The sequence below is a fragment of the Puntigrus tetrazona genome, chromosome 18 (genome assembly GCF_018831695.1).
Source record: "Puntigrus tetrazona isolate hp1 chromosome 18, ASM1883169v1, whole genome shotgun sequence".
Taxonomy (NCBI): domain Eukaryota; kingdom Metazoa; phylum Chordata; class Actinopteri; order Cypriniformes; family Cyprinidae; genus Puntigrus; species Puntigrus tetrazona.
In genome coordinates this window covers 11,684,215-11,711,295 of record NC_056716.1, presented here as the reverse complement: position 1 = coordinate 11,711,295, position 27,081 = coordinate 11,684,215, and the positions used below count along the sequence as shown (strand labels likewise).

At 40.8% G+C, this 27,081-nt stretch overlaps 1 protein-coding gene across 2 annotated transcripts in view; it reads left to right on the top strand.

The window, feature by feature from the left end:
- The window catches only part of cntn5 (contactin 5), a 335,900-nt gene that overhangs the window by 102,662 nt on the left and 206,157 nt on the right, over positions 1-27,081 (top strand). For both annotated transcript variants that reach the window (XM_043216577.1, XM_043216575.1), the window contains exon 3: positions 22,587-22,790. In XM_043216577.1, the coding sequence (XP_043072512.1) occupies positions 22,587-22,790 (204 nt within the window). The remainder of the gene's footprint in view (positions 1-22,586; positions 22,791-27,081) is intronic.

The window sequence follows — 27,081 nt, the reverse complement described above, 5'->3', positions numbered from 1 at the left end:
ACTTGTGGGAGTGATGATGGGACCACTTTTATGAAGTTTTATGACTGTTTTTGTGATTGTGGAGCTTAAAAGCTCAGGTCCTCATTCATCTTAATTGAACATTAAGTAAAAAAAAATGAAAAACTACAACTCTCTTATAGACAAACCGAAAGATTCGTCAAGTACTACTTAAGCAAACTACGCGACCTTGTCTCAACTGCTCGCTTTTGGCTGAAAGCACAAACTAGGAAGAGAAGACATTGTTTTAAAGGCATAATAATTAGATTTGTGAAGGTAGACAGAAATATTAAGTATCTTAAAAAAGACTGAAAGAAAGAAAGAAAGAAAGAAAGAAAGAAATAAAGAAAGAAAGAAAGAATGAAATGTTAAGCACAAACAGACTTGTAAGATATCAACTCAGAATTGTAATTTTTTTTTGTGAGATATACACAACATGCCGCTGTGAGCAATATGAGAAGTAATAACATATATGATGTAGGGTTTTCACACCTAATTTTAATTATGATAATTATGAATTGTCATTTGAATCAGCTCTCAATTCAAGTTTGGGGAATTGAATCTTAAAAGATTCAAGTCAGTATGTAATTCAAATATACCTTTAAATCACCTAATGCGTCCAGCGTTTTAGGGCAATTTAAATGTATGTTACCAATATGAATTTACTCTGTGATCAGCAAAATAAATCAATTGGATTCTTCGCTTTACCTCGAGCAGGTAACAACGGATCTGGGCATGAGTTTGACTTTCCAGTTACATAACACACAAACAAGAATTCGTAATAATGAAACACAATTTATTAAACAGTACCTACTATTTGACAAGACTACACTGAGAAGACTAAACATAAACACACACACACATGCATTCATACACACATTCACGGGTTGGAAGGGAAATGGATAATTGTCTGTCCAAAGTCTGTTAGCTAGTTCTGAGATCGCACTAAGAGCACCAACAAAGCAAAGTTAGGTTTAGCCTCGCTTCTATGTGTCTGCGCCAATTCAGTAGAGACGAAAGGTAGTTTTACCACTCGGCGTGTCTGGGGAAATCCCGGCGTGCTGATTGGGCAGGCTCGTCCTTGGGATGACGTGGTCGGGCTTTCCCGGCCGTTTGAATGAAGTCTCTCTAGCTTGGTGGTTCGCTTTGGATGAACCGGGTTGGTTATGAAAAGGGCAGTGAGTGTCCGTGGAGTGATGTGACGGAGCGGACCGGAGTCGAGGGTATCGGGTCGTTCTGGTTCGGAGTCTTCTGACTTCTCCAAGTTCGAAGTTTCTCTGTTTCCTTGGCGATTCCTGCAGCGACCGAATTCCCCTCCGGTGGTTCCAAGAGTTCTTCTCGACTCGACTCCGACTCCGATTCTTCTCGTTCTCAACTCAACTCAGAGAGCTCTGTTCCTGCGTTTTGAGGTGCAAATTTTGGGCCGTGCCTGGGCAGTTGTCCAATCCGAGGTCGAAGGGGCGTGTCCACGCCTGCTTTCGACTCGGTTTCGTGCATACTTTATCCCAGTTAGAATTGACATTCTGCACTTCTGTTCCCTATCAAAAGCTTATAAGTGGAATACACTGTTGTGCATTGCACAAACACATATATTCATTCATCACGATATTGGAAACATCGTAAGCTTCAATTTGATATCAAACATGCATTATCTAGCGCTTATGGAACGCTCTCTGTTAGAGGATTATTTAAAGAGTATATAGCGGTTCCTACATACATCCCAAAACATTTATTAAGCAGTTATTTACAGATGAACCTTTATTCGTTTGAAAGGAAGGCATTTAGATTGTTCGTTTAGTGGTTTTATGTGTGTCCTGGCAGTTCCTTTATTGTAGCGAAAAGGAAAAAAGGCGCGCTTTTAAGGAATGTATGTTGGGACAGAGCAACCCTCCTGGGGGTTGAAAGTGTGAGGCTGTCCTGACCACGTTGATTCACCGCGGGAGTCTTATCACCTTTTGACTTGGTGGCTTGGTAGAACTGGTCCCAGATCAGTGCGCAGAACGAGTTATCGTGCTGTCGACCAGATGTTGCAGTTTCAATCATCCCAATCTTGACGTGGGTACTCTCGGATTGGTCGAGCTCACTGCAGCGACAGTCCCTTGAGAATGTTTGGTAGACGTTGCGGCGCTCTGCATCGCTCGGCTGACCATCTTGATTGCCTTTATGGTCCGGGGTGCGGAGGATGCGCGATTTTACGACCTGGTTCTAGAGCGATTCCCCCTTTTATGGTTTGTGTCTGTTCATCGAGGCCCCACATACCCCCCTTTTGCGCGATGAGGTTCCCGTTGCGAACGTCATCGGGCACTGGAACAATGGACAGAGAGAACAGACATCCACAAACAACATTTCCATCGCTAACTGAACTGTGGTGCAGAAATTTGGAATTTGGGCAGATCGGGTGAGAAACTTGATACGACATTTGCGCTCAATCTATGGACTTGGTGCGGGGAGTCAATCTTATTGTCAGGACCTGACGTGAGAGAATGGTTAAGGGTGTTCCTGTAAAAGGGCCTAGAGGGGAAAAGGGAAACAGAGAGGGAAAGAGAAGGGAAAAGACAACACATAAGGGACACAAGGACATTGAGTGAGGTTAGGACAACAAACAATGGTCACATGTGTGGAGAAACTCCTTGTTACTAGAGTGTTGGTTCTAGCAGTGCGGTGAAGGAGCGTGTAGGTGTTGTGCTTGAAAACCTGGCTATGTGTTTCCCTAGTGGGTGAGGAATTACATCAGTGAGGTGCGATAGTCGGTCTGTGTCAGTGGGTTTGGTCTCCCCCCTTTCCTTGTCTCTTGGAGCCCTGGTGCCTCTTTATCTGGTTCGGTGTACCCATCGCAGGGCTGGCTCGCTGCGCCCTGTCGAATCTTGATTCGGTAGGCAACAGGTGACAGTTTGTCTACGATTTCGTGGGGTCCCGTCCAGTGAGGTAGGAACTTCTTTGACAATCGATGAGGGGTGTTTGGCCGTGGCTGGGCGAAACTGTAGTACCACACTTTGTCTCCGACCTCAAGTTCCTGATATGAGGCCTTCCTGTCATAGTAAGCCTTACGACCTTCCGCGCTGCTTTGGAGTTGTTGCTGTGCAAAGGCGAAAGTCGTTCTCAGGTGCTGATGCAACTCTTCTAGGTACTGGTGCGTGGTGTAGGCAGTGACAAGGTTCATGTCACCGGGTTGGTCCAGCAGGTGTAAGGGTAGTGTCGCGCGTCTCCCGTCATCATTTCGAATGGGGGTACTCCGGTGGACCGGTGAGGAGTGGACCTGATGGCCATTAGTACCAGGGGAAGTTTGACATCCCAATCCTTCTGATTGGCGGACACGTACTTCTTCAGCATGCTGACCACTGTCTTGTTGGCACGTTCCACCTGTCCAGAAGAGATTGGGTGGTGGCTTATGTGCAGCTTGGCTTGCACACCCAGGAGTTTCCACATTTCTTGCATGAGCTCAGCGGTGAAGTGAGTTCCTCGGTCTGAATTGACACTCAAGGGCATTCCAAATCTTTTGAGAATATGGTTCATCAAGAGGTAGGCTGTTGTTTCTGCCGTGTCATTCGGAGCTGGGGGCACTCTATCCACTTTGTGAACTCGCAGACCACGTTAAGGAAGTACTTGTTACCTCGTGTTGACCGTGGCAGGGTCCTACCCAGTCTATTTGGAGGCCTGACCATGGGAAGGTCATTCCTTTCCTTTGCAGTGGTGTGCGCGGTGATTTGCATTCGCCGGTTGAAACTGGCAACAGACCAGGCATCCTTTCACGTATTCCGCCACGCCTTGCTGCATGCCAGGCCAGTATACCACCTGTTTGAGTGTCTCATAGGTGGCCTTGGCGCCATGGTGTCCAGCGCATGGTGCATCGTGGGCGTATGTCAACATTATCCCCTTTGGCTCTGAGGCACCACGAGCCATGGCGTAGCGAGTGGCTCAGGGACATACGTGAGAACGCCGTCTTTGAGATGCAGCATGTGCTTGATGGAGTGCAGGTGGCGGAGGTCAGAGGAGGTGGCTAGGTTGAAGGCAGAAACGTGGGCGGTAGCTGGGTCAGAAATGTGTGCACTGATGGTTTGCAGTGCTGGATCCGACGCTGAAGGGTACTGAGATCGCCAGCAGCAAACTGTGGCGAGATGGAGATACGGGAGGAGGTGGGGATCGTGAACGCCAGTGGCGTGTAGGCGGCGGGTGATGGCTGCCACAGCTGGGTTGGGTGGGTGGGAATGGAGCGCCCAGGACTCTCCATGTAATGCACCTGCTTTAGCGAGGGCATCTGTTTGGTCGTTGAAGTCTTTGTCGTGGTTCTTGCTGCTTGAACTTGAAATTGCTTGTGACCTTGACATTGCCTCGGCGGTCTGTAAACGGGCAGTGGTGTCTGTGGCTTGGCACTGCAACTCCTGAACGTTTACTGACTGGAAGGGCAGAGGTTCACGGACTTGTGTCCACAACTTCAAGTGCTTAAAGTCTATTAGTGGCTTAAAGCGATTAAGCAGGTCCTTTCCGATTAGCAGTGGGTAAGTCTTTAGGGGTGAGATGTAGACTGGGTGGATGAGGTTCATCGGACCCACAGTTAGGTGAATCGGGGCCACCTGTGTCAGTTGTAGGCCCGTGTGGGAGTATACTTGAAGGTTCAGCTCACATCTTTGAAGTTTGAGGGGGCCATTTAATGTCTTTGCTCCTTCCTGGATTTTTCCGAGGAGTTCTGCTGACATTAGTGTGATGTCAGCTCCTGTGTCCAGAAGGGCTTCGACCCTGATGTGGCGTTCGATGATGACGGAGAGGTAAAACTTTCTTGCTATACCTCTCTCAATGAGATCACCCAGGAGTTGAGGGACTGGAGTTTGGGATGAGATGGGGAGGATATCAGGGCTAATCTGCAGTTCTTGGACGAGTGGCAGACGACCAGGACAGCACTTTCAGGAACCAGAGTGGTTTCAGCGGCAGGTGTTTGTTGGATGATGCCGTGGTTTGAAGCATCATATGGTGAGTTAGGGGCTAACTCGATTGCTGGGGTTTCAGGTAGGATTTCTCGTCCATCTGAAGTTATGGTCATTATGGTTCTTTGAGTGTGCGGGGAGGAAGTGCTATTCTCTGTGTCTGGTTGGGTCGGGTGGTCGCTGCTGTCTCGTCCGGCTGCCAGTCAGGCTGAATCCGGCTTCTCTTTCTTTTCCCACTTCCAATCTTCCTTCATTTGCTGGAAAAACTCTCTCATCATGCTCTTCATCAGTTCTTGTGAGTAAAAACGGTGATGTCTTTTGCTCTTGTGTGGATTCAGTTTGAAAGTTCTTTCGTCGAGTCCTTGGGCTGGTTGCTCCAGGGTGTGTTTGTGCTCTACCCATGGAGGTTCCGTCGCCATCCCAGGAGCTCTTCCCCTTTGGTTTCTAAAGGAGGTTGACTGATTCCACGATCTCTCCCACTGACCTTCCTGCGGTCTTGAACTGTCCCATGACTTTTCCCAGTGGCGCCCAGGCGAAGCGCTGTCGCTCACGTGGTCCATCCCAGCGGCCGTTTCTCTGATTGGGTCTGGTACCTGCGTGGAAGTCTTGCTCTCGGTTGACACGTTCCACTCTTTTCTTGACGGCTTGAAGCTGTCTTGATGTTGGGCACCCTCTAGAGGCAGTCCGTGACTTTGTGTGTTGAAGTCGAGGACTGTCGGAGCTTTAGTGCCTTTCTCTGCAGCCATCTTTTGTTTGCTGTAGGCTTTTGTGTGCTGAGTCGCGCAGCTGCTGAATGGTCATTGTGCGCGAACATGCAAGCACGCCTAGATGGTGGCTTACCCCAGGATGTAGGTTCCTGAGGAAGAGAGTCTTAAAGTTCATGTCCTGTTCCATTTCGGGCTCGTTGCGAGTTCCGAAGTATGCTCTCCTGAGTCGGCTGTAGTAGGCTTGCGGAGACTCATGACGGCCTTGTCTGATCTCCAGGGCGGCTACTAGTCCTTGTTCTGACTCTGGGTCATCAAATTCATTGATGAGAGCCTCTCGGAGCAGGTGGTAATCAGCCTTTGTCTGGGCTGGTTGCGGTCCAGGAAGCTGCGTACATCAGGGCTGGATGTTGCTCGCAGTAAATAGAGTCTATCTTTATCAGTGACGTGAGGTCTTACTTCCAGATGGAATTCGACGTCCTGTAGATAGGTTTGAACGTCTGGACTACTTGGCACACCTGGGGTGAACTTGACGATGTTCCTGGCGATCTTGTCGAGATCTTTTAGGTCCAGGCCGTGTGATGCTCTTTGGCTGGCTGGGTCCGTTTCTCTTGGCCTTCTCGCGAGGTATGTCTCTTCAGAGGGAGCTGGTGAGTGTTTCAGCATCGCCTCTTTCCCCCTTTGTTCACTTGCCTGTACAAGCACGGGAGACCCGGTCCTACTTGGCAGGGGTGACGTTGGTGCCTCTCGTGTCCTCGGTGGCTCAGCCGCAGGTCGAGGCGTGTCTGAGTTCCTCCTTGACACCGTCGGATTCCTCTTTGACGTAGTCCAGCTGTTGTTCTAGGCGGCTGATCTGATTCCTTGACTCGTTCAAGTGAGCTTCGAGGGCTTTGATTCTGCCGGCCTTGTCTCTAATGTCAGTCTTTGCCTTCTCCAGTAGCTGTTCTGCGTACTGGAGGTTGTTGGCAGCATTGTCAAAGTTTTTTTTGGTTTGTTTCACCTCTTGTGTGGAAGCTGCTAGCAAGGCTTTGAGCGTGGTAATCTCCTCTGGGTCCTTTCTCTCCTCATCCAGCCTTTCCTGTCGTTCCTGAGCCTCCAGTTCCAGCTGTTTGATGCGTCGCTGTGCGCATGTCAGCTCCTGTTGGAGATCGGCGGCGTGCCTGTCACTCAGTTTGAGGGTAGCGATGAGGGTCTGACTTAGGGAGCAGGTGATCTTTGCTAGCTCTTTGTTGTTGTAGCCTTGGCTTGGGTCCTGTTTCATTAGGCTCGTTAGGTTGTTATCCAGCTGTTCCTGGGTCTGATGCTTTAGTGTTTCCGCGGCCTTGGGTAGGAGGCTGCTGGTTGCAACACTTAGCCATGTTTCCAGGTCTTCCCAGTGACCAACGTTGTCTGCTGTGTGAGACATGTTTTGGTGCGGCGAGGGGATTTGGAAACGTGACTGACACAGACCTGGAAGAAAATAACAACCAAACAAGGCAGAACAGACAACAGCAAGGAAAGACAGAGGTGTAGATGTTTGGTGTCAGTTGATGCTAAATGTGAGGTGTCAGGTGGATGTGGTTCTCTGTGACTGTAATCCTCTGGTGGGTGTGCTTCTAACTGGCGTTTCTGGGAGACAATTAGTAACCACACACAGGACGACAGAGAACAGAAGACAACACAGAACAGGAAGAAGGGATAGCTGGGCGTTTTGTTTCTCCTGTAACAGGCGGTCCTTGCTTCTTTTCTTCTCCTCCTTTTTTTTTTAGAGAAAAGGAGGAGCTACCTGTAAGAGACGTAAGAGAGGGAGGTAGAGAGGAGAGAGAGAGAGAGAGACAGAGAGAGGGGAGGTAACACACTCTTTCCTGGTCAAGGAAGGAGGGGTTAGGCTCTATCACTGTCTCTTTTCCTAAGTTAGAGGATGCTTTTAGGAGTTTCTAAATGGGGATTTCTAAGTACTAAGACTGCGATTGCCATTAGAATCTCCTCCGGCGAGGATAAAACAATAGCAATGACAGTGTTAGCTTTTAGTTGGTTAGATTGACTCCGTGCACCAAGTAGATTGTTCCTGGGGTCGTGTTTACGATTCCTCGTCGATCAACTTTGGTTTCGGCTGGGTAGGATACACGCTGAGAAGGGAAGGTTCGTGAGCATGAACAATTTGAAACAATGTCGTCAAGTTTCACCCGATACTGATCAGAAATGTCTCAAATTAAAGTCTTTGCTTTCCTGGTTCCCACAGGTGCGATCTCAGAAGCAGCAGCAGCAGTTAGATCAGAGGAAAGGAACAAGAAGGGAGAGAAGAGAGAGAAAGTTGCTTACACTGTAAACAAAGTTGACAAAGTGTGATACCGTTAAGCCTGATACCTAATGGTTGGTTTTACTATGTTGGTGTGATGAGTTAAGTCACCTGAGGGTTGAATAGGCCCTAACCTACTTATGGGTGTCGCCAAATGGGTTTTAGCAAAAGGGGTTTAGACTTAGGCTTTGGTGATGAGGGCGATTAACCCGTCGGAGTACAGCGGTATGGCTCCCCGTCTGGGCGCCCCTGTGCTCCTGTAAGGTCAATCAGACTTCTGTCCGACAGTATTGCAGTGAGCCTCTCAAACAGCGTCGGCTTTTGACACAAAGGTGCGGGCCCACGGTGGAGGTGCGTCAACGGCTGGCTTGGACTGACAAGGCTGCGGGGCAGAGCCCTGGGTTACTGATCGGTTTCCCCGATTCAGCAGCTGACAGGGTGGTTTACCTGAGCCTCCGTCCAGGTCAGCTCGTGTTGACTCCTCCTCCGTTACACAATTGCTGATGCCTGCTGCGGGTTCACTCACAATGCTAGGACAGAGAGGCCTGGCTTGCCCCCAGCTGGCACAAGGTCACGTTCAAACGGGGTCCTCACTCGCTGTGACACCTCCGAGACAACCGTCACTGCACCAACCTAGCACTAGGGAAGTGCTAGCTGCTAAGCCCTAAGCAAGGGAGAGACCCTGTAAAGAGGATTGAGAGGGAGGCACTCAACTGTACACACCAACGTAACTGCAAATGACTTGAAATTTCTATTTGGTAGCGATAATTAATGATCAAACTTCCTGAGGAGTCAAGTCTGAATCAATCACTAAGTATCTTCTGCAATAGAATCCGGGGTACTATGCCTGGAATAGTAAACGGAAGTTCAAGTCGATTATAATTGAAAATTTATGATATTGGTATTAAATTATAAAGCAATTATAATTAAATAAATCCACAAAATAGCAATTATGGAGGGGAGCCACCCTAATTTGCTAAATCTGAAATTAAAATTCCAAACCAGGGATTATATTTAAGTGATGTGTTATCACGACTATAAAGGCAATTATAATTAACCAAATCACCAGCTGAAATTAAAATTTTCAATCAATAACGGCAGTTAATAATTGAAATTCAATGCAATTATCATCAAAGTATTCGAAGCAATTATAATCAAATGGATCAGCAAATATTGTTGCAATTTATGAATATGAACCTAATGCATTTAGTAAATGACATTAAGGTTTCACATTAGCAATGCTAGAAAATTGGTAATATTTCCTGATCTCATTAAATTAATAAAAGCAGTTATACTTGTTGATGGCAATGTATCATTGAAATGCTAAGGGTAAGAAAAAAAACGTTTCTTGTTAATACCAACGGTTATGGCAGTTCAAACATTTGTCAACATTCTTCTCGGTAAGGGAAAGGTGAGGAAAAAGGGAATAAACGTGAAGGGGAAAGGAGGAGGAAGCCCACTATTGTGGTTCCGGCGTTCCGATGGAACTCAACACGCCATAAACACACACGGCATTCAACTCAATGGACGACAGAGGTCTAAGCGCTATCCTGATGCTAACAGTTTGCATAGGTTTCAATGCCAACACATTAGATTCAGGTATCCTAGCCTCTGTTCACAAACTTCAAATATGGCGCCGGAGGACTGCGCTTGCGCACTTTGAGGTTAACTCGAAACGGCGTCCTAGGACTTCCGCGTCGTTACTATGGATACGTGCATTCGCTATTGTACGAGTTCGCCCACCCGAAATGACGGCGCATTTCGCAACGAGTAAACTCGATCAGCTTCGTCTAGCACTGACAACTTCACTTGCTAAAAGTGAGGCACTTTTACATGCATATACTGCAATTAAACAATGACGTCATCGGACCGCGGCGGGTCTGCACAGTTTATTCACTTGATCAAGAATTTTCTTCTCCCATATACTTCGCGTTCTGACGCTCTCTGCGTTACGCTCGGTTTCACTTCTTCCAGTGACTAAATGGCCAAGGATTACTTAGTTAGCTACTTCTAAGCTCTTGCCAGGGAGGAAATAGATTCATATGACAGTGGAACTCGCACTGTCATAGATTAACAAAGGCCTTATGGAAAATAAACAAGGAACACGCTTGCTTTTTCCCTCAACGCGCTCTAACGCGGATCTCTGTCTCTATGGACAAATATTATGATTACTGCAGTTTTCAAAATCTTCACAAATCACACGCGCTTTCACGTGTTCGCATGTCAAAATAGAGGTACGAAATAACAGCAATTTGTCTCTGTGTCTTAATCTATTCTTCCGGAAAAAATAGAAAAACCACGAAATCACGAATCACAAATTTATGAATTATGAACTGAAAATCAAATCTTGCCCGCCTTGATTCTCCACCATTATATGTAGGGTTTTCACACCTAATTTTAATTATGATAATTATGAATTGTCATTTGAATCAGCTCTCAATTCAAGTTTGGGGAATTGAATCTTAAAAGATTCAAGTCAGTATGTAATTCAAATATACCTTTAAATCACCTAATGCGTCCAGCGTTTTAGGGCAATTTAAATGTATGTTACCAATATGAATTTACTCTGTGATCAGCAAAATAAATCAATTGGATTCTTCGCTTTACCTCGAGCAGGTAACAACGGATCTGGGCATGAGTTTGACTTTCCAGTTACATAACACACAAACAAGAATTCGTAATAATGAAACACAATTTATTAAACAGTACCTACTATTTGACAAGACTACACTGAGAAGACTAAACATAAACACACACACACACATGCATTCATACACACATTCACGGGTTGGAAGGGAAATGGATAATTGTCTGTCCAAAGTCTGTTAGCTAGTTCTGAGATCGCACTAAGAGCACCAACAAAGCAAAGTTAGGTTTAGCCTCGCTTCTATGTGTCTGCGCCAATTCAGTAGAGACGGAAAGGTAGTTTTACCACTCGGCGTGTCTGGGGAAATCCCGGCGTGCTGATTGGGCAGGCTCGTCCTTGGGATGACGTGGTCGGGCTTTCCCGGGCCGTTTGAATGAAGTCTCTCTAGCTTGGTGGTTCGCTTTGGATGAACCGGGTTGGTTATGAAAAGGGCAGTGAGTGTCCGTGGAGTGATGTGACGGAGCGGACCGGAGTCGAGGGTATCGGGTCGTTCTGGTTCGGAGTCTTCTGACTTCTCCAAGTTCCGAAGTTTCTCTGTTTCCTTGGCGATTCCTGCAGCGACCCGAATTCCCCTCCCGGTGGTTCCGAAGAGTTCTTCTCGACTCGACTCCGACTCCGATTCTTCTCGTTCTCAACTCAACTCAGAGAGCTCTGTTCCTGCGTTTTGAGGTGCAAATTTTGGGCCGTGCCCTGGGCAGTTGTCCAATCCCGAGGTCGAAGGGGCGTGTCCACGCCTGCTTTCGACTCCGGTTTCGTGCATACTTTATCCCAGTTAGAATTGACATTCTGCACTTCTGTTCCCTATCAAAAGCTTATAAGTGGAATACACTGTTGTGCATTGCACAAACACATATATTCATTCATCACGATATTGGAAACATCGTAAGCTTCAATTTGATATCAAACATGCATTATCTAGCGCTTATGGAACGCTCTCTGTTAGAGGATTATTTAAAGAGTATATAGCGGTTCCTACATACATCCCAAAACATTTATTAAGCAGTTATTTACAGATGAACCTTTATTCGTTTGAAAGGAAGGCATTTAGATTGTTCGTTTAGTGGTTTTATGTGTGTCCTGGCAGTTCCTTTATTGTAGCGAAAAGGAAAAAGGCGCGCTTTTAAGGAATGTATGTTGGGACAGAGCAACCCTCCCTGGGGGGGTTGAAAGTGTGAGGCTGTCCTGACCACGTTGATTCACCGCGGGAGTCTTATCACCTTTTGACTTGGTGGCTTGGTAGAACTGGTCCCAGATCAGTGCGCAGAACGAGTTATCGTGCTGTCGACCAGATGTTGCAGTTTCAATCATCCCAATCTTGACGTGGGTACTCTCGGATTGGTCGAGCTCACTGCAGCGACAGTCCCTTGAGAATGTTTGGTAGACGTTGCGGCGCTCTGCATCGCTCGGCTGACCATCTTGATTGCCTTTATGGTCCGGGGTGCGGAGGATGCGCGATTTTACGACCTGGTTCTAGAGCGATTCCCCCTTTTATGGTTTGTGTCTGTTCATCGAGGCCCCACAATGACATAACCCATATACATTGTAGCATATATGCTTCCCCCATAGCAAATCTATACAGGTGGAGCTGGGGACGGTGGAGGGTTTCTGAAGCTAGTCATATATTTGAATGTTGAGCAGCGAGTTCATTGGCTGCTGATACAGGAGATAACAAAACATCTGTGACATGAATTTATGTCATTATACCAGATTGAGACATTATAGTGTTTCATGTCAAAACCTTGTATATATATATTTTCAATATTTACAATTCTGGCAAAAATTATGAACTCTGAGATTTTAATTAAGTTAAATTAAGCAAAAACAAGAATTGAGAAATCCAAAGGGGTGAGGAGAGTGATATAAAATTTTAAGACAAGAAAAAAAAATAATTTTTTTCCCCTCAGGATTATGAGTTTATGCTGCATTTGGTTCAAAAGCGTGCTAAACTGAAATACCTATATCAAACATTTTCACCATGAGTATGTGTACCAGCACACCTCTTGCAAGGAGCTTGTTGCATTTCTTTATTCATTCTTTTTCACCCACCCCCGTATAAATCCCCAAACTCCAACGCCTTTGAAGGCTTGACAGTCTGTGTGGTTGCATCATACTCATTTTGTTTTTTTTTTTCCTTTTTTTTTCTGCAGTCTGACACTGCCACCAGCAACAGGTGGACATTGTGTATGCCGACAGACAGAAGACCCTGCCATCTCTCTCTATCACTCTGCACATGCATAGAATTCCAAATAGTTATATAAATATACATATATATATATATATATATATATATATATATATATATATATATATATATATATATATATTATTTATTTTTATTTTTATTATTTTTTTTTTTTTACACAAAAATGAAAATTCTGTCTTCATTTATTCCCTCTTGAGTAGGTCTAAATCTGTATGCATTTCTTTGTTCTGACAAACACAAAGGAATATATTTTGAAGAAAGTTTGTAACCAGGCTGTTTTGGGTTACCGTTGAGTTCCATAGTCAGAAAAAAATACTACGGATGTCAATGGTGAACCCAAAACAGCATGGTTACAAAGTTTCTTCAAAATATCTTCCTTTGTGTTCAGCAAAACAAAGAAGTTCAAACAGATTTGGAACTACTCCAGGATGAGTAAATGATGACAGAATTTAGATTTTTGGGTGAACTATTCATTTAAGCTTATTTTAATTTCGAAATTTTATTTAAAGGCAATTAAAAGCAAAGCAACTAGTACAGTTTGAAGATTTTTCCAAAGGCAAATGATCATTTACATTTGCATAATGTATCAGTGTGGTCACACAGTTAAGGCCCCGATATACTTCAAACAAACCTCTTTTTCGTACTTCGTTTGAGGGCAAAAAGACGTTTGAAAAGGCTGAGTGAACTTATTCTGTTTCTGAATATTCTAGACCCCACCCCCACCCCTCTTTAGTTTCTCTATGTCGCGCTTTTGCATAACTCCGGTCATTGAAGCGTCGTTGTAGTTTCTTTGTAGGAATTAATTGGTTTCGCTGTACTTTAAAAGTCTCTCCGCGAGCGAATGTAGAGGTGCGGATATATCTGCGGCAGCTCAGCTAGTGATTTGGAGATGTTGCTCCCTTATCTGACCTCGGCTGAATGACAAAACCAACCAGGAAGAAAAAATCTTGCATCATAGAAGGTGGCGTTCAGAACACACGCACCAATTGCGTAACCGCCTCGGACCAATAGTAGCTCAAAGGTGTTTAAAAGCTAAAACAAACTTCCTGAAATGTTCACTTTGGTGAGACAATTCAAACTGCCGAAACAAGCTCAAAATGAACTTTGTTTTAGCCTGATTTTGATTTAAATTATGTAATTACAATTCGTTCTTCGATTTCTTTTGAAGTATATTGTGGCTTTTAGATGTTTGAGCGTTGTTTTTCTCAGAAGGTACTTAGACCTGAAGAAACTCGTCATTGTGAACCCAACTGATGCTTCCGCTTTAATATTTTCCTCGTGTGGTGGTATTTTTCGCTGTGATATCTTTGTTTCGTAGATGCCATTGATTTATGTCTGGTCACTCACTGCTGATTGAAAAGATAGTTTGTGTGTAAGAGCGTCTGTAAATGTGAATCAAATGTCTCTGAATAGGAAGGCTGGAAAATCAATGATCTGAGTAGAACAGGGCCAGAAAAATATAAAAATAAAAATATATTGAAAGGAGGTGTGTTATTTTTTCTCTTAAGTGCAGTACTTAACTGTAAGTAAGCTGTCTCTAGGTTCTTTGTTTGGCAGTCATTACTTTTAATTATATTTTACAAAAAAAAATGCACACTTTACTTGTAGGCGTCTTTAATTATCACTTAGCAAATATGGAAAATAGCTTTGCCACTGATGTATGGTTTGTAAAGAGAGCACAATATTCGGTTGGGTTAAAATTATTTGAAAATCTGGAATATGAGGGGGAAAAATGTGATAAAAGTTGTCCAAATCAAGTTCTAGCAATGCATATTAATCATAAATGACATTTTAATACATTTACCGCATGAATTGTACAAAATAACTAAATGGAACATGATCTTTGGCATCTTTGATTTTTGGCATGAAAAAATATAATTTTGACCCATACAATGTAGTTTTGGCTGTTGCTACAAATATACCCCAGCGACATCATACTGGTTTTGTGGTCCAGGATTGCATACATTACATCAATAAAAAAAAAAAAAAAAGTTTCTCAGTTCTACAAATCTTGTTTGGACAAGAGTTTTAAGTTCTTTGGGTGCTTTCTATAATACATCATTCGCTTATTACAAAAGATAATAAGACAGTGTCAGAAATGTTTTTAAATGACATGTTCCCATATCTATGTACCAAAGCCTCAAACTTGAATCATTCACATTCATATCCATACACAAAATATAATTTATTTTAACTGTGGAGGCACAGCATCTGTCTTTAAACCCCTAGGGCCATTTAATCTTTAATGCAGCTGCGAGTACTTTATCTATAGGAAAATGATCAAAAGTAACAAAAGTAAGCGAGAGAGGAAATAAGAATTTACAGATCTGTAAAAGCATATACTTGTACTTAAATAAGCAAACAAACGAATCCAGCGAGACTAGACTAAATACTGAAATTAAGCTCCTTATCAGAATTGCAAAGAGCAATCAATGGGAATTCAAACAAAGGGAAAAATCCACTTCTAGCTAAATCATTCAGAAATAAAGCTGAAACGATAAAAGCTGCATTTAAATGAAAGAATCCTTATATTCCTCAATCAAAATGTCTTCAAATGATGCAAATTATGCATATTATATAAATAATTATGCATTTTTTCCAAATTTATGTCAAAGATCTATATTTTTTTAATCTTCTCCTTTCAGCATTTGTCTTAGCCGGTGCACTTTGAGTTTGAATTTAAAAGTTAGTGAAACTAACCAGTTCCTTACCAGTATAGGCTTTCGATTTAAGGTATAGAGAGAATGCCATGAATGCATTAAATGGAAAAAATGTTTCAACTTAAAGCTTTTTTTTTTCCTAGGTGAAAAGGTGTTTATGCAACGTCAATTTGTGGACTCAAATCATGTCAGATTGTTTATAAAGTAAACACTGATAATGCATTGTGGGGTCTGAGTTGACTGTCAGTCAGATGTAATCTTGGAGAAGAGTTTTGGCTGACTGACTGACTGTTGTACTCTTAGCAGGAACAGCTTTCACCCATCCAGAAGAGCTGTCAACAATCATCGGGACTGTCATGTACCCCTGGCACCTTGGAAGTGAAATGTAATTTACCAGTAGTTGTTGAAAAATAGGTGCAAGTGTCTGAGCAAGTGGCAGCCATTCCATTTCCCACATTCACCCTTCAAAAGGCCATATGTTTTACAGTTTGTAAGGGCAGCGCTGTATTTGCTTATACTGAAAAACTGTTTATTAATTGACTTCTAACCCCAAGATTTTGCATATGTGTTTTATATTGAGTGTCATATCTAAAGCAACAGGCTTTTGTGGATCACATAGTATGAAATATGAAAATCTATAGTTATTATTCAAAAAGGAGAAAGGCCCAATTGAGCTAACATATGCAAATACAGTACAGTTGCTGATATGGCCAAAAAGGAAGATGAAATTCTGTTAGCTTTTAATGTAAATCATTGAGAACTTTTTAACAGTATAGAAGACTTCTTAAATAAAATGCATGTAAATATTAGTTGTCACTCTGTATCGCCTGATAATATGTCTTAGCAAGACAATATTCAAATGCCTAGTTTCATGAACACTGTATTTTTATTTCAGGGATAAACCTAAGCAAAGCCACTAACAATATAGAAGTTATTCTTACGTTTGCTTTATTACATAATAATAAATAAAGAATAATAAATGAAGTATAAACATACTTTAATAATTAATTCAGCCCAATTCGTAATTTAATTATCAACTATTTAAGGTAGGTAAATAATTGTTTTTGTCTTTTAGTTTCAAAACTAGTTCGGGTTCATGGAGTGTCCTGGATATATGCAACACATCCGGCCCTGTTTGACAAGGAAATTGGCTATGTGTCATGATCTTATGACTAAGTTTGCTTGAAATATCTTCATGGAATGTCACACCATTTTCAATCCAGGGCGTCTATTCCTCAGGTGAACACTTGATGTACGTCTCTTTGATGTCTGTGCCAATGAACGTCTGTCTGTGTCAACACGGTTATGTCAATTACAACTTGACTGGTTTTCATCCTTGCAGCTTTTTGCATTTCAGCTTTTTGAGCCAGCGTCTTTCCGCAGCTTTTGGTAGTATTGCATTAAAAACACTGTGTTTTAGATGTCAAATTTAGAGCTGTCCGTTTAAAGTGTTAGTTTGGGTAATTAAGTACATTAAAAATAATGTTTTAAAAAACACAATTAATCATACCCCATGACCAGTAAATAAGAAGTGTTCCAAACAGCATTTTGTGCTTGAAATATCAGCATATTTTGCAGATTTTCAGGGGCCGTTGCATTGGATTTGACACAATATCCAGATGTAGGCTAGTCCATGCTGAAAGAAATGTATGCTTTATTCAGCATACGTGCATTATTGCATTGATCAGAAGCGACAAGTGGAAGACTTTTAAAGTTCATTTGACATTGAAGACTAAAATAATGGCTGTTGAAATTTGTATTATGTCTTCACAGGAATATTCCGTTTTCAGACACTATGGCTTCTTTTTAAAATGCCAGTGTTTTTGCTTGTGATGTTCTTTCTTTGTGCGCCGTCTAATTTTGAACTACAGACAAGTGTCGCTTTAGGTTTTCACAAAATGAGTTAATTAAGCTCTTCTAGCGATAGTAATAAACATATAAAAACATCTTTTTTTTCTGAGAGGAGAATCTTTTTGTTGCTTTGTAAATATTTATGTATTTATAATTTAAATGACATTAGTTCAAATATGATTTTTAAGCTCATGCTGATGAAAACAAAACAATCAGGCTAAGTGAGTTCTGCAAAGCGCAAAATCCGTTGTGTGTTGCATGCATTTTTAGTTAATGGTAATCTAATGTTTAACATTATATTTGATCCATACATTACAGTAGGTCTTAATCTGTCTCAATCAAACATTAAAAGAATAGAATTAGACTACCGTTTATTTGTGTCTTTGGTCTTGCTTTTAATAACAAAGATTAAATAAAAATAGCTATATTGTGATTAATAATATAGTAATTATTATTAAGAACTGTAGAAGAACATGCAATGTCGGTTGGTGATTTTGCTCTTAAAACTTTAACTCAAATAAAATTGTATTCATTCTGACTCATTTTGCCAGTACATGTCATAATACGAATGTGTCATAATGAACAGATGTGACTTTAATTATCCCGTTCATAACAGCTTATTGGACTGGCTTTAATTCTGGATCACACAAACAATTAACTACAACTTTTGCCTCAATAAACACCTAATTTGCTGTTCATTAATAGTTAGGTAGTTGTTAAGTTCAAGTATTGTTTTGGATAAGATACATACAGTAGATACAAGAATAACAAACAGCCGATATGACAATAAAAGGCATGGTAATAAATATATAGTAGTGAGACGTGCTTGTTAAATATAGTGTTACCAAATTCTGTAGGCTATTTTTTATGAATGAATAATTGATATCATTCTTGTGACAGTAAGTAATAACTGTATAGCAACAATAACCAGAAGGTTTTATGACAACTGACACAACATTATTTAGTAAAAGAGTTATTAAATCGAGGTGCAAACTGATCTGTCAAATCTTAAATAAATGATAGTGGCTTTGAAATAATCGAAAAGAATAGTGTATCTAGAGTCAGTGATGATATTTGTTGCTTCCATCAGCTGGCTTATCTGCTTCAGTGAGACCTTTCAGCTCAGTTTGTTGTGCCATTTTATTTTCTGTGGAGGTGTAAAGGGCAGTTTTCAATGACGGAAAAGGTTCCAGTTGGTCATCATTTGGGTGAACTGTCTATTTTGAGTTCTTAACCTTTTTCCAAGTCATTGAGCGATTAAGATGTATATCTGTCTCCCGATCTCCTACTCTGTGTGTTTAAAATGATCTTTTCTTTAATGCAAATATGTTCTAAAACCGCTGTTCATCTGTTTGATTTTTAAAGGAATCATATAACAGACGCTTGATAAAAAAGTTAATATCTGGGAGTCCAGTGGGTCCACTTGCCTCAGGGTCACTGCAAATCAATGCAAAGCTGTTCTGAGTAATCATCCTTATCCAATGATGATGCATTTCTGTCCTGACGGGAGTGAACAAAGACCTCATCCATAGGGCATGAGGGGGTCACTGAACAGTTTGATGAGTTTGAAAAGGAAGTGAATCTACATGTGGTCCAACATGTTAAACTGCACCCTCAACCACCATCTAGACTTCAAATCAAACACACCTGAAAAATCTAACCAACGTTTTGGAAATACTTGGAAATTACCGGCATATGTGTTTAGTTAAGGAGAGATTTCAATTCTGTAGGACAGTTTTTCCAGTAGTCGCCAATCCCTTCAAAACAACCAATGATTTTTTTTGGAACTAGGTTGCCCATTCAGTTCTGAGTGAACTACTTTTCTGCAGAGTCTGGTTCCAACCTCTCTCCAAAACTACTTGCCTGCCTGGTTTGAAAACTTCTGATCTAATGTTTCTGAAAGTCTAGATTAGGTTTATTTGGGAACAGGATCAAGCATCTCCATCTTCACCCCTATTCGGACAGGACAAGTTTTCTAGAAGACGCTATTACCCAATGTGTGTTTTCAAATAACAATTTGGACATGACTTTCTGTGTAGTTGGAGTTTGAGTTTTTTACAGGTCATAAGATGTGGTTGCATACATCATATACGATGTATATGTCTTTCAAGTTCTTTCACAGAAATGCATTTTTGTTTCTCGTGGGAATGCTAAAGTTTTAAAACATACGTTTCCCTCCCAGCTTATTTAATTTAGAATCACCATTCAGAGCCTCTGTAATACTGAACGATAGAGTATGTGGAAGATTAGTGCGCAAATTATATAGCTCAGGTAGATCAAAACACACAAGCAGAAGTGTTGAGGTAATACAATATCAGCCATCACAGACATTCGCATTTGGATATGATTCATTTTCTCAGAGAACCACTGAGTTCTGAAAAGGTAATTTGACAGGTAATTTGCTCTGCTTGTCTAACACAATGTTTATAAAAATTCCATAGATTTGAAAAATTGAGATGCAATTAAAATTCTAAAAGCAGGGCAACTAGTCTTCTCCTTTTTTTAGAAGTTCAGATTCTTCCACCCTCTCATGACAGGAGCGACTAGTTTTCTGCTGTTCAAATCCCTAAGCCATTTTCTTGCCTTTTTAATCATCCCAAGATGGTTTGTTTTGCTCAGAACCTGAAAAAGCAAAGTCCCTCTATAATTAAAAATGTCTTCGACTTCAAAGCTTAATTCCACAAAATCAAGTAGGTCTTAAAAAGTTCACAACAAATCACCTCAGAATTAGTAAAATGGAATGTCGTACACACTCCTACATGCTTCTGTTGAAGTTTTTAAAGGTATCCCATTAATTTTTAATCAAGTAAATTTCATATACTATGATTTAAAGCTCCCAACATAGTAACATGCCCATAATATCCTCTTGTAAAGCGCTGGATATGTCTGTCTGGATTTCTTTACTCCTCTCTCTCCTGCTCATCTCTTTCACACAATTCTCACCACTTGCCTGTCCATCAAGCATTCAGCCAGCCAGCCATCTATTCATCTTTCTATCAATCAAATTCGGTAACTGCCTATATTTATTTCTATATGGACACTTTTCTGTTGATTTCTGTGTAGGCAGCTGTCTAGACACCTGTCTGCCATTTTTGGATCAGTTTCCTCTATTCTTTAAGCATCTGAAAGCCGAGAGTAACATTTCTTTGTGGGATTTTTTCTGCCTGAATAGGGATGCACGCACATTTGAGAATGTTTTTTTTGTTTTGTTTTTCCTATGTGAGAAAAAGAGTCCTAAGTGAAGTTCTCAGTCTCCAGTTTTGAAGCTATGTTCTAAAGGTTCAGGACAGCAAAGGTCATATTCTGCAAGTATTAAAAAGCCAGTCTTTAATTAGGACCTCATAAATGTCAGCCCACTTTTTTCCTCAAGTGCCTCTCCGCACAAACACAGATCCATGATTTGGGGCGGCTTTAATTTCTAGAGGTTACTTTCCCTCTCTCTGGGCGAGATGGTCTATAAACGATTCCATGCCATGCGAAGAATGAAGCATTTAAGTTGTCATTTGTGGGGTTGTCCTCATTACTGAGCATCGCATCTGTGAGTTTAGTCAGATGGCTTGGTGCGTTGGAGCTTAGTCACTTTGCTAAAGTTCTAATTGGCAAACAGCAGAATGAGGAGATTTCAGCAGGTGTATAATGACTCTTTAATTAAGATATTCAATAAGTCCTTTCTCTTTTGGCACCGTTTGTAACACAAATGGGCTATTTAGAATCATTTGTAGCAATTGTAAATCTGCAGCATTGATTGACGTGATGTAATAGAGATATAATTAGCCCCAAGTTTTTTTTTGTGTTTTTTTTTTTGTATAAACACTAAGCATTAGACATCTAAATTCATTTCACTCTGTGTTAGTGGCATTTTCAATAGAACATGGCAATGTTCATGACACATATTTCTCTTTGCAACTCTAATTTTCCCGTGATGAGAAAACAGCAATAACATAAGAACCAGGTGTCAAACAGTAATCCTTTCTTTTCCTTTGTTTCTCAGTTGCGCATTTGTGTTTCAGATTTTAAAGAAAGAAAGAAAGAAAGAAAGAGACTTGCTCATGGTTTAAATTAAGGAGATTAATCCTGGCAGATCAGTTGTTCCAGTAAATAAATAAATTGATAAAATTGGTAATTGCTTTATATATAAATATAGACATATAATAAACTACAGAATTTGGGGTCCTTTGATTTATTATTTTTTGAAAAATGCTAACATTTAAGGTGTCCCTGTTACACGTTACATGTACTTACTACTTTGTAATTAAAATGCATAATTATATGTAAGTAACCCTAAGCCAAACCAGAATCCTAACATTAACCATATAGTAAGTACATGTAGTTAATTAATTTTACTCAATACTTAATTACACTGTAACAAATACTCTTTAAAATAATTTGTCTCCAAAAAACATATTCAGCAAGGATGCATTAAATTGATTAACTGGAAAAGCAATAAAACATTGTCAGTATCCTAAAATGGCATTTGTTACTGCAGTAATTGGATATTTACATTTCTAGAAGAAATTATTTCCCAAGAAGTTTCTAGAGCAATGCCAGATGTGATGATGAGCCAACGCTTAAATATTCCCTCCTTCAGTGCCTGTAGGATTTTTATATCTATGTCTTGTCCATCAAATAAAAATTGCAAGCCTAACTGCTTTCACACACTTCTCAGCACACTGCGTGGTTTGAGGAAATGTTTCACGTATGTAGCACATGTGTGGGATGAGTTAAGGCACTATGCGTTTTTTATCTGATTTTCAGCTGATTTCTACATTTTTATTTTCAGCTGGGCCGAATTTCATCTTCTTTTGCATCTTATTTGTTGCGTTGTTGTAATGAGAGATAATTATGACAATAACTCATGAGGGTATCACACAGTTGAAGCAGAGCAACAGACAGATTGCTCTAAACTTTGTCAAGGGGCTAAACAATTGCTATCTTTTTTCCTAGGCAAAAGCAGAAATTTGGTAACAAGATATGTGGTATAGATGGGAGCGATGGAGGCTCCACAGTTCAAGCGTTTCCATGTTTATTTCACAGATATAACTTGAGCAGTCAAGTTGCAGCTTGATGATGAGACCGTATAGTGTGAGCATATATATCATGAGCTTCGGCTTTATATTAGATGTGATTTACTTGGACAGTGAAAGTTATTTATTTAAAGCATTGCTGGAATCAGTGAAGTTTTATATGTACCATAGGTAAGGGTGTGTTGAAATCCTTAACCCTAAAAATGAGCAATAGCGAAACATACTATATTTCATAACTATATTTTACCTGGCCCTGCGAGTCTGAATCGACAGATATAACAGCCCTCTCTGTCTTATTTTCAGATTTTGCTAGAGCCGTTGCCGGGAGACCTGTGTCATACGCTGCAGTTCTGCGGATGAAGGCAGACAGTTCCTCGTCCTCCTTGCTCAACTCCAGGATGAGGTTAAGGAACAACCATGGAGCGGGATCGTCTAGCCAGGACTGGCCTCCGTTCTCAAGACACAGATACTCTGCCCTCAGCTCACAGGAGGACTACAGGAGCGAAGGTGGGAATGAGCCTGAATCACACAATCCCTTGCCAATTCACAAACGCATGCTGAGCACTTACAAACTCACAGGTATCTGTTCTCATCATATTGGAGCGAAGGAGTTTTACTTCAAACTATCTTTAGAAGTTTCACCTCACATTGCTCAAATGTGATGGTTCAATCATGAGGCAGTTCTTAACTTGACTAGCTCTGTTTGCTTAGCTTTGTTTGTTCCAATAGTCATCTTCCATATCTTGTTGCAAACATCATTTTTAGTGAACTGAATTAAATTTGTTTTGAACTTTTGGACTTTTGCAAGGTCAAGACTACTTTGGTCCAATAGCTTTTCCAGTTGGGTTATGATGGTTCACAAGCTAGACCAGCACTAACCGATATGTAGGGCCTTTTGGGGGGCCTAACAAATAAGGACTATGTGTCTTGTGACTTTGAGTCTTGTGTAACACTGAAAGCGACCTAGCCAATGAATCATGTCTCTATTCAGTTGACGTGGACCCCAGCCAAACGGAAATTGAACAGAGATCATTGAAACATCACAGCACTTCCCAAATTCCCAGCCTTCCATCAGCCTGACAACTGATGGATGCTTTTGTCACTGAGTGAAATATATATTTCACAAGAGAATGAAAAAGCTGCATTATAAAAGAGACGTTTACAAATAAAATAAGTTCTGTCCTGGTTCCTGTTGGTTTGTTGTGTATCAGTCTATTTGTTGTAATTATTCTGCAGCTATAGACTTTTTATATTATTTGAAGGACATTTGTTCATGGTGTGGATCGTGTTTTTAACACAGGATCCTTTAACCAAATGGTTTGGGTAAAGCCAGGTTAAGGTGGTTGCTTGGCTATTTTTACACCGTTTGTATTTTTTTTAAAGATGATCAATAGCTATTTCTCACAAAGCCGGAGTTCAGGCAAGTCCTTTTGCCTCTTTTTCTTTCCCCATTAGAGAGGAAGAGACAGATACATAAAACAACCATGTCTGTGTTTTTATGTTGTTTGGAAGTGGGTAAATCTAAAATGGGAAATAGATTGGGAGAGAAAATGATGCATTTAAAATACAGCGCAGCAATATCCGTGAATGGTTGTATAGAAAACATCAAAAATGAATGGAAATGTGGGTAGGCGAAAGACTCTGGTCACCAATAGCATGTTGAAGCTGGAAGATCACTTTGGCTTAGCTTGTGGAGATCACATTTGAGCTGAGTAACATCAAAATAAATAAACACATTCTTGCATGAATTTTATTATTTTTATTTTGTATTACTTTCGACCAGTAGATTCACCAAAGTCAGCTGAAGAGATTATCAAGACTATGTAGCACTTGGTTATCAGGAAGTTTTTAACGGTGCGTTCGTGGTTCAGTGGGAACAGATGAATAAGTCTGATTGGGTGAGAGCGGGGTCACAGGAACTGTCTCATTGAGATGATGTAGTCAGTACCGCCAACTTCTCTGGATCACCACACTCCATCGGTTTAGGGGTCATCCAGGAGACAACAGGGGAGCTGAAAAGAGCCATCACGTAAATGAGGTGTGCAACGCTTCCTTCGCCACACCGCGAGGACTGAATAATTGTCAGTTAGATGTGTCCTCTCTGTGTAACCCACGCTCTTCAGGTTGTTGTGGAATTGTAATGCAGAAGAGCTCATGGGGGGTACACAGGGCTGCTGTTCTCCCGGTGAGGCTGACGGATCACAGAGCGCCTCTGAGATGACTGATTTCTGTGACATTATCAAGCTGCTAAATCATAAAACACTCAATGTCGCCCCATACTGAGACTACAAGCTGCCTCCGACAAGCTGCGCAGCATCGCAGACAGTTAGATGCAACATCCTCTTCACATACACTACAGTGATTCTCAGCTGGCATTGTTTAAAACTCTCAATTTTTGTTCACTGCGTAAATTTGCAGTTGCTAATAAACAGCTTAGTGTGATCTCACAGATGATACAAAAGAGGCCTCACAAAAGTTTTAGAGATGAATATTACAGCAGCATATAAAAGTCATAAAAGTGTGTGGGCAGCAGTAATTATTCCCTTCCTACATCTAGCACACAGTTCTTTCTCGCATATGGAGTGCATAATAAATAACAGCCTACTGTAGAGCACTGTATATGCCTTTTTTTTTCTTGTGTAGTAAGTAGATAGTAGTTTTGTGCTGTTAGATAGCTATTAGAAATCTGTGCTACATCTATGACTGCAGGCAGCTGAAAATAATTCTTCTGTTGCTTAAACGGCTTGTGATAATGATAAGTTGTGAATAATCATGATTAAGTGGGTTTGCAAGTCGGGTTGAATGACTTTGTAAATCTGCCTGAAGAAATGAGTTGACAACTCATTCACCGACACAAAAAAACTATTGTCTCATAAACTTACATAAAGAATAGTAAAAGCAGTTTTTGAGTGAAACTGAATTTGGAAAAACAGTTATTTAGCTTGAGCTTTTGAATCACTTTAAAGCCTTTTTTAATCAATAACTCACTCGTTGAATCAGTCAAGTGGTTCTTGAGTTAACAGCTCTCTCGTTGAATGAATTGGTTGCGGTTGTTAGAGAGTGAGCACATGACTACCTTATTGAATTGGTTGAAGTTAGTAAAGTACTTTTACCAAATCAAGGCAATTCTCAAGTAAATAACCCACAAATCAAACTGACTGGAGCAGCTATTGAGTCTTATGAAACCAATTGCTTTTAATGGTTAGAAGCTCATGCTGTGAAAATATAGAATACTGAATGTATAACAGTATAGCATTAAAAAGAGATTTTATATTTACAGCCAATTACATAGTGTGAAAAATACTCCTTTATGTAATAATGTTATAGGTGTCATATATCTTTGAAAATAGCAAAAGCTGGCTGCTATCCCCAACTATCACCCAACTATCGGGTGGTGCGGTCCGAATCTCGGCTTGTTGCAAGCAATTTTTTTCCCCCAAAATTGCTGTCATTATGATTATTTAACTGATTATTTAATTATGATTATTTTACTGCTCCCAATTGAGATGGAGTGTCGGCAAACTCAGAAACAGCCCGATGAAATGTTTGACATTTATGACTCTTGATCAGGCTGCCTCTGACAATCGTAGCAAACGTCATTCACCTGATGTTGCATGATTCTATACCTGCTTCTATACCTGAAACTCGGCTGCCACAAACATGCCAAAAACGAGAATACATCACCCATATTTTTTGCTATACTTCGTTTTTCATTGTACAGCAGAATGCTCGAGTGTTAACAATATCAATTTTACTTCTCAATATGTTCAAGATTGTTACATTTAAAATACTTTATATAGGTTACTGTTGGGCAGTTTAATGTAAAACAGTGTATCATATTATGAAACACCATGTTTTTGTAGTGTTGCTACTTCGCATTTGTATGTGAATACAAGGAATGTATTTATTTTGTTAGTTTGTTTAATTTGCAAAACAACAAATAAGTTTATATTACGTTATATTAGGTCAAAACCATTTGAATACATTTAAAGTGTCATTAAAAGTAAAAATAACAATTCAGTCTCCAGTTTTCATTTTCATTAACAAATAATGTCGGTGGCAGCTCTCTTCTCACTACGTGAGGTGCTGTGATCGAGAACATCCTGGTGATGGAATCAGGAAATCCTGCCAAGGCTAGACTCAGAGCAGCCTTAGAAGTTCGGGGGGCTGTGTCCTATGAAGGATCTGTCCTCTGAACAATGCAGTCTCTGAATTGGGACACAGCTTCTGACTCCAAATGCATCAGTACTGTGCAAACTTGTGCTCCAAATAACATCTTTTTCACAAGATGATATTGAGATTTTGACTTACTGAGATCCACTTTTCTAAGGTGGAATGAACTGGAGACACATTATCCATTTTTTTTATTGAGTCTATAGTCTCAATTATAGCAGAACACAAAGAGCCTACTGTTTGATGTTGGTTAGACATCAAACCATACTGAGGTTTTGTTTGAAAAAGCACCATAGTATATGAATTGCACCACATTTTTGTTAGTAACTTTGCAATTTTTTAGAGCCATTGGTCTCCATTGAAACAATGGCAAGTTTAACCAAAAGAAACCAAAGGAAACTAGCTCTATATATAATAGATAATATATAAAAGTCACTTCGTCTGACTTTAACTGTTAGGCACTTTGGTACATCATTGCTCATCAGCCAGACATTGCTATTTATCCTAGTGTGAAGAGAATGGTCTTCACCGTAGAGCGCTCTTTTGCACAACTCCTGTCACTGTCCCCACACAAAACTGTCAAGATCTGGTTTTCTTCCAGTTCTCAGATACCACACCACAGTAC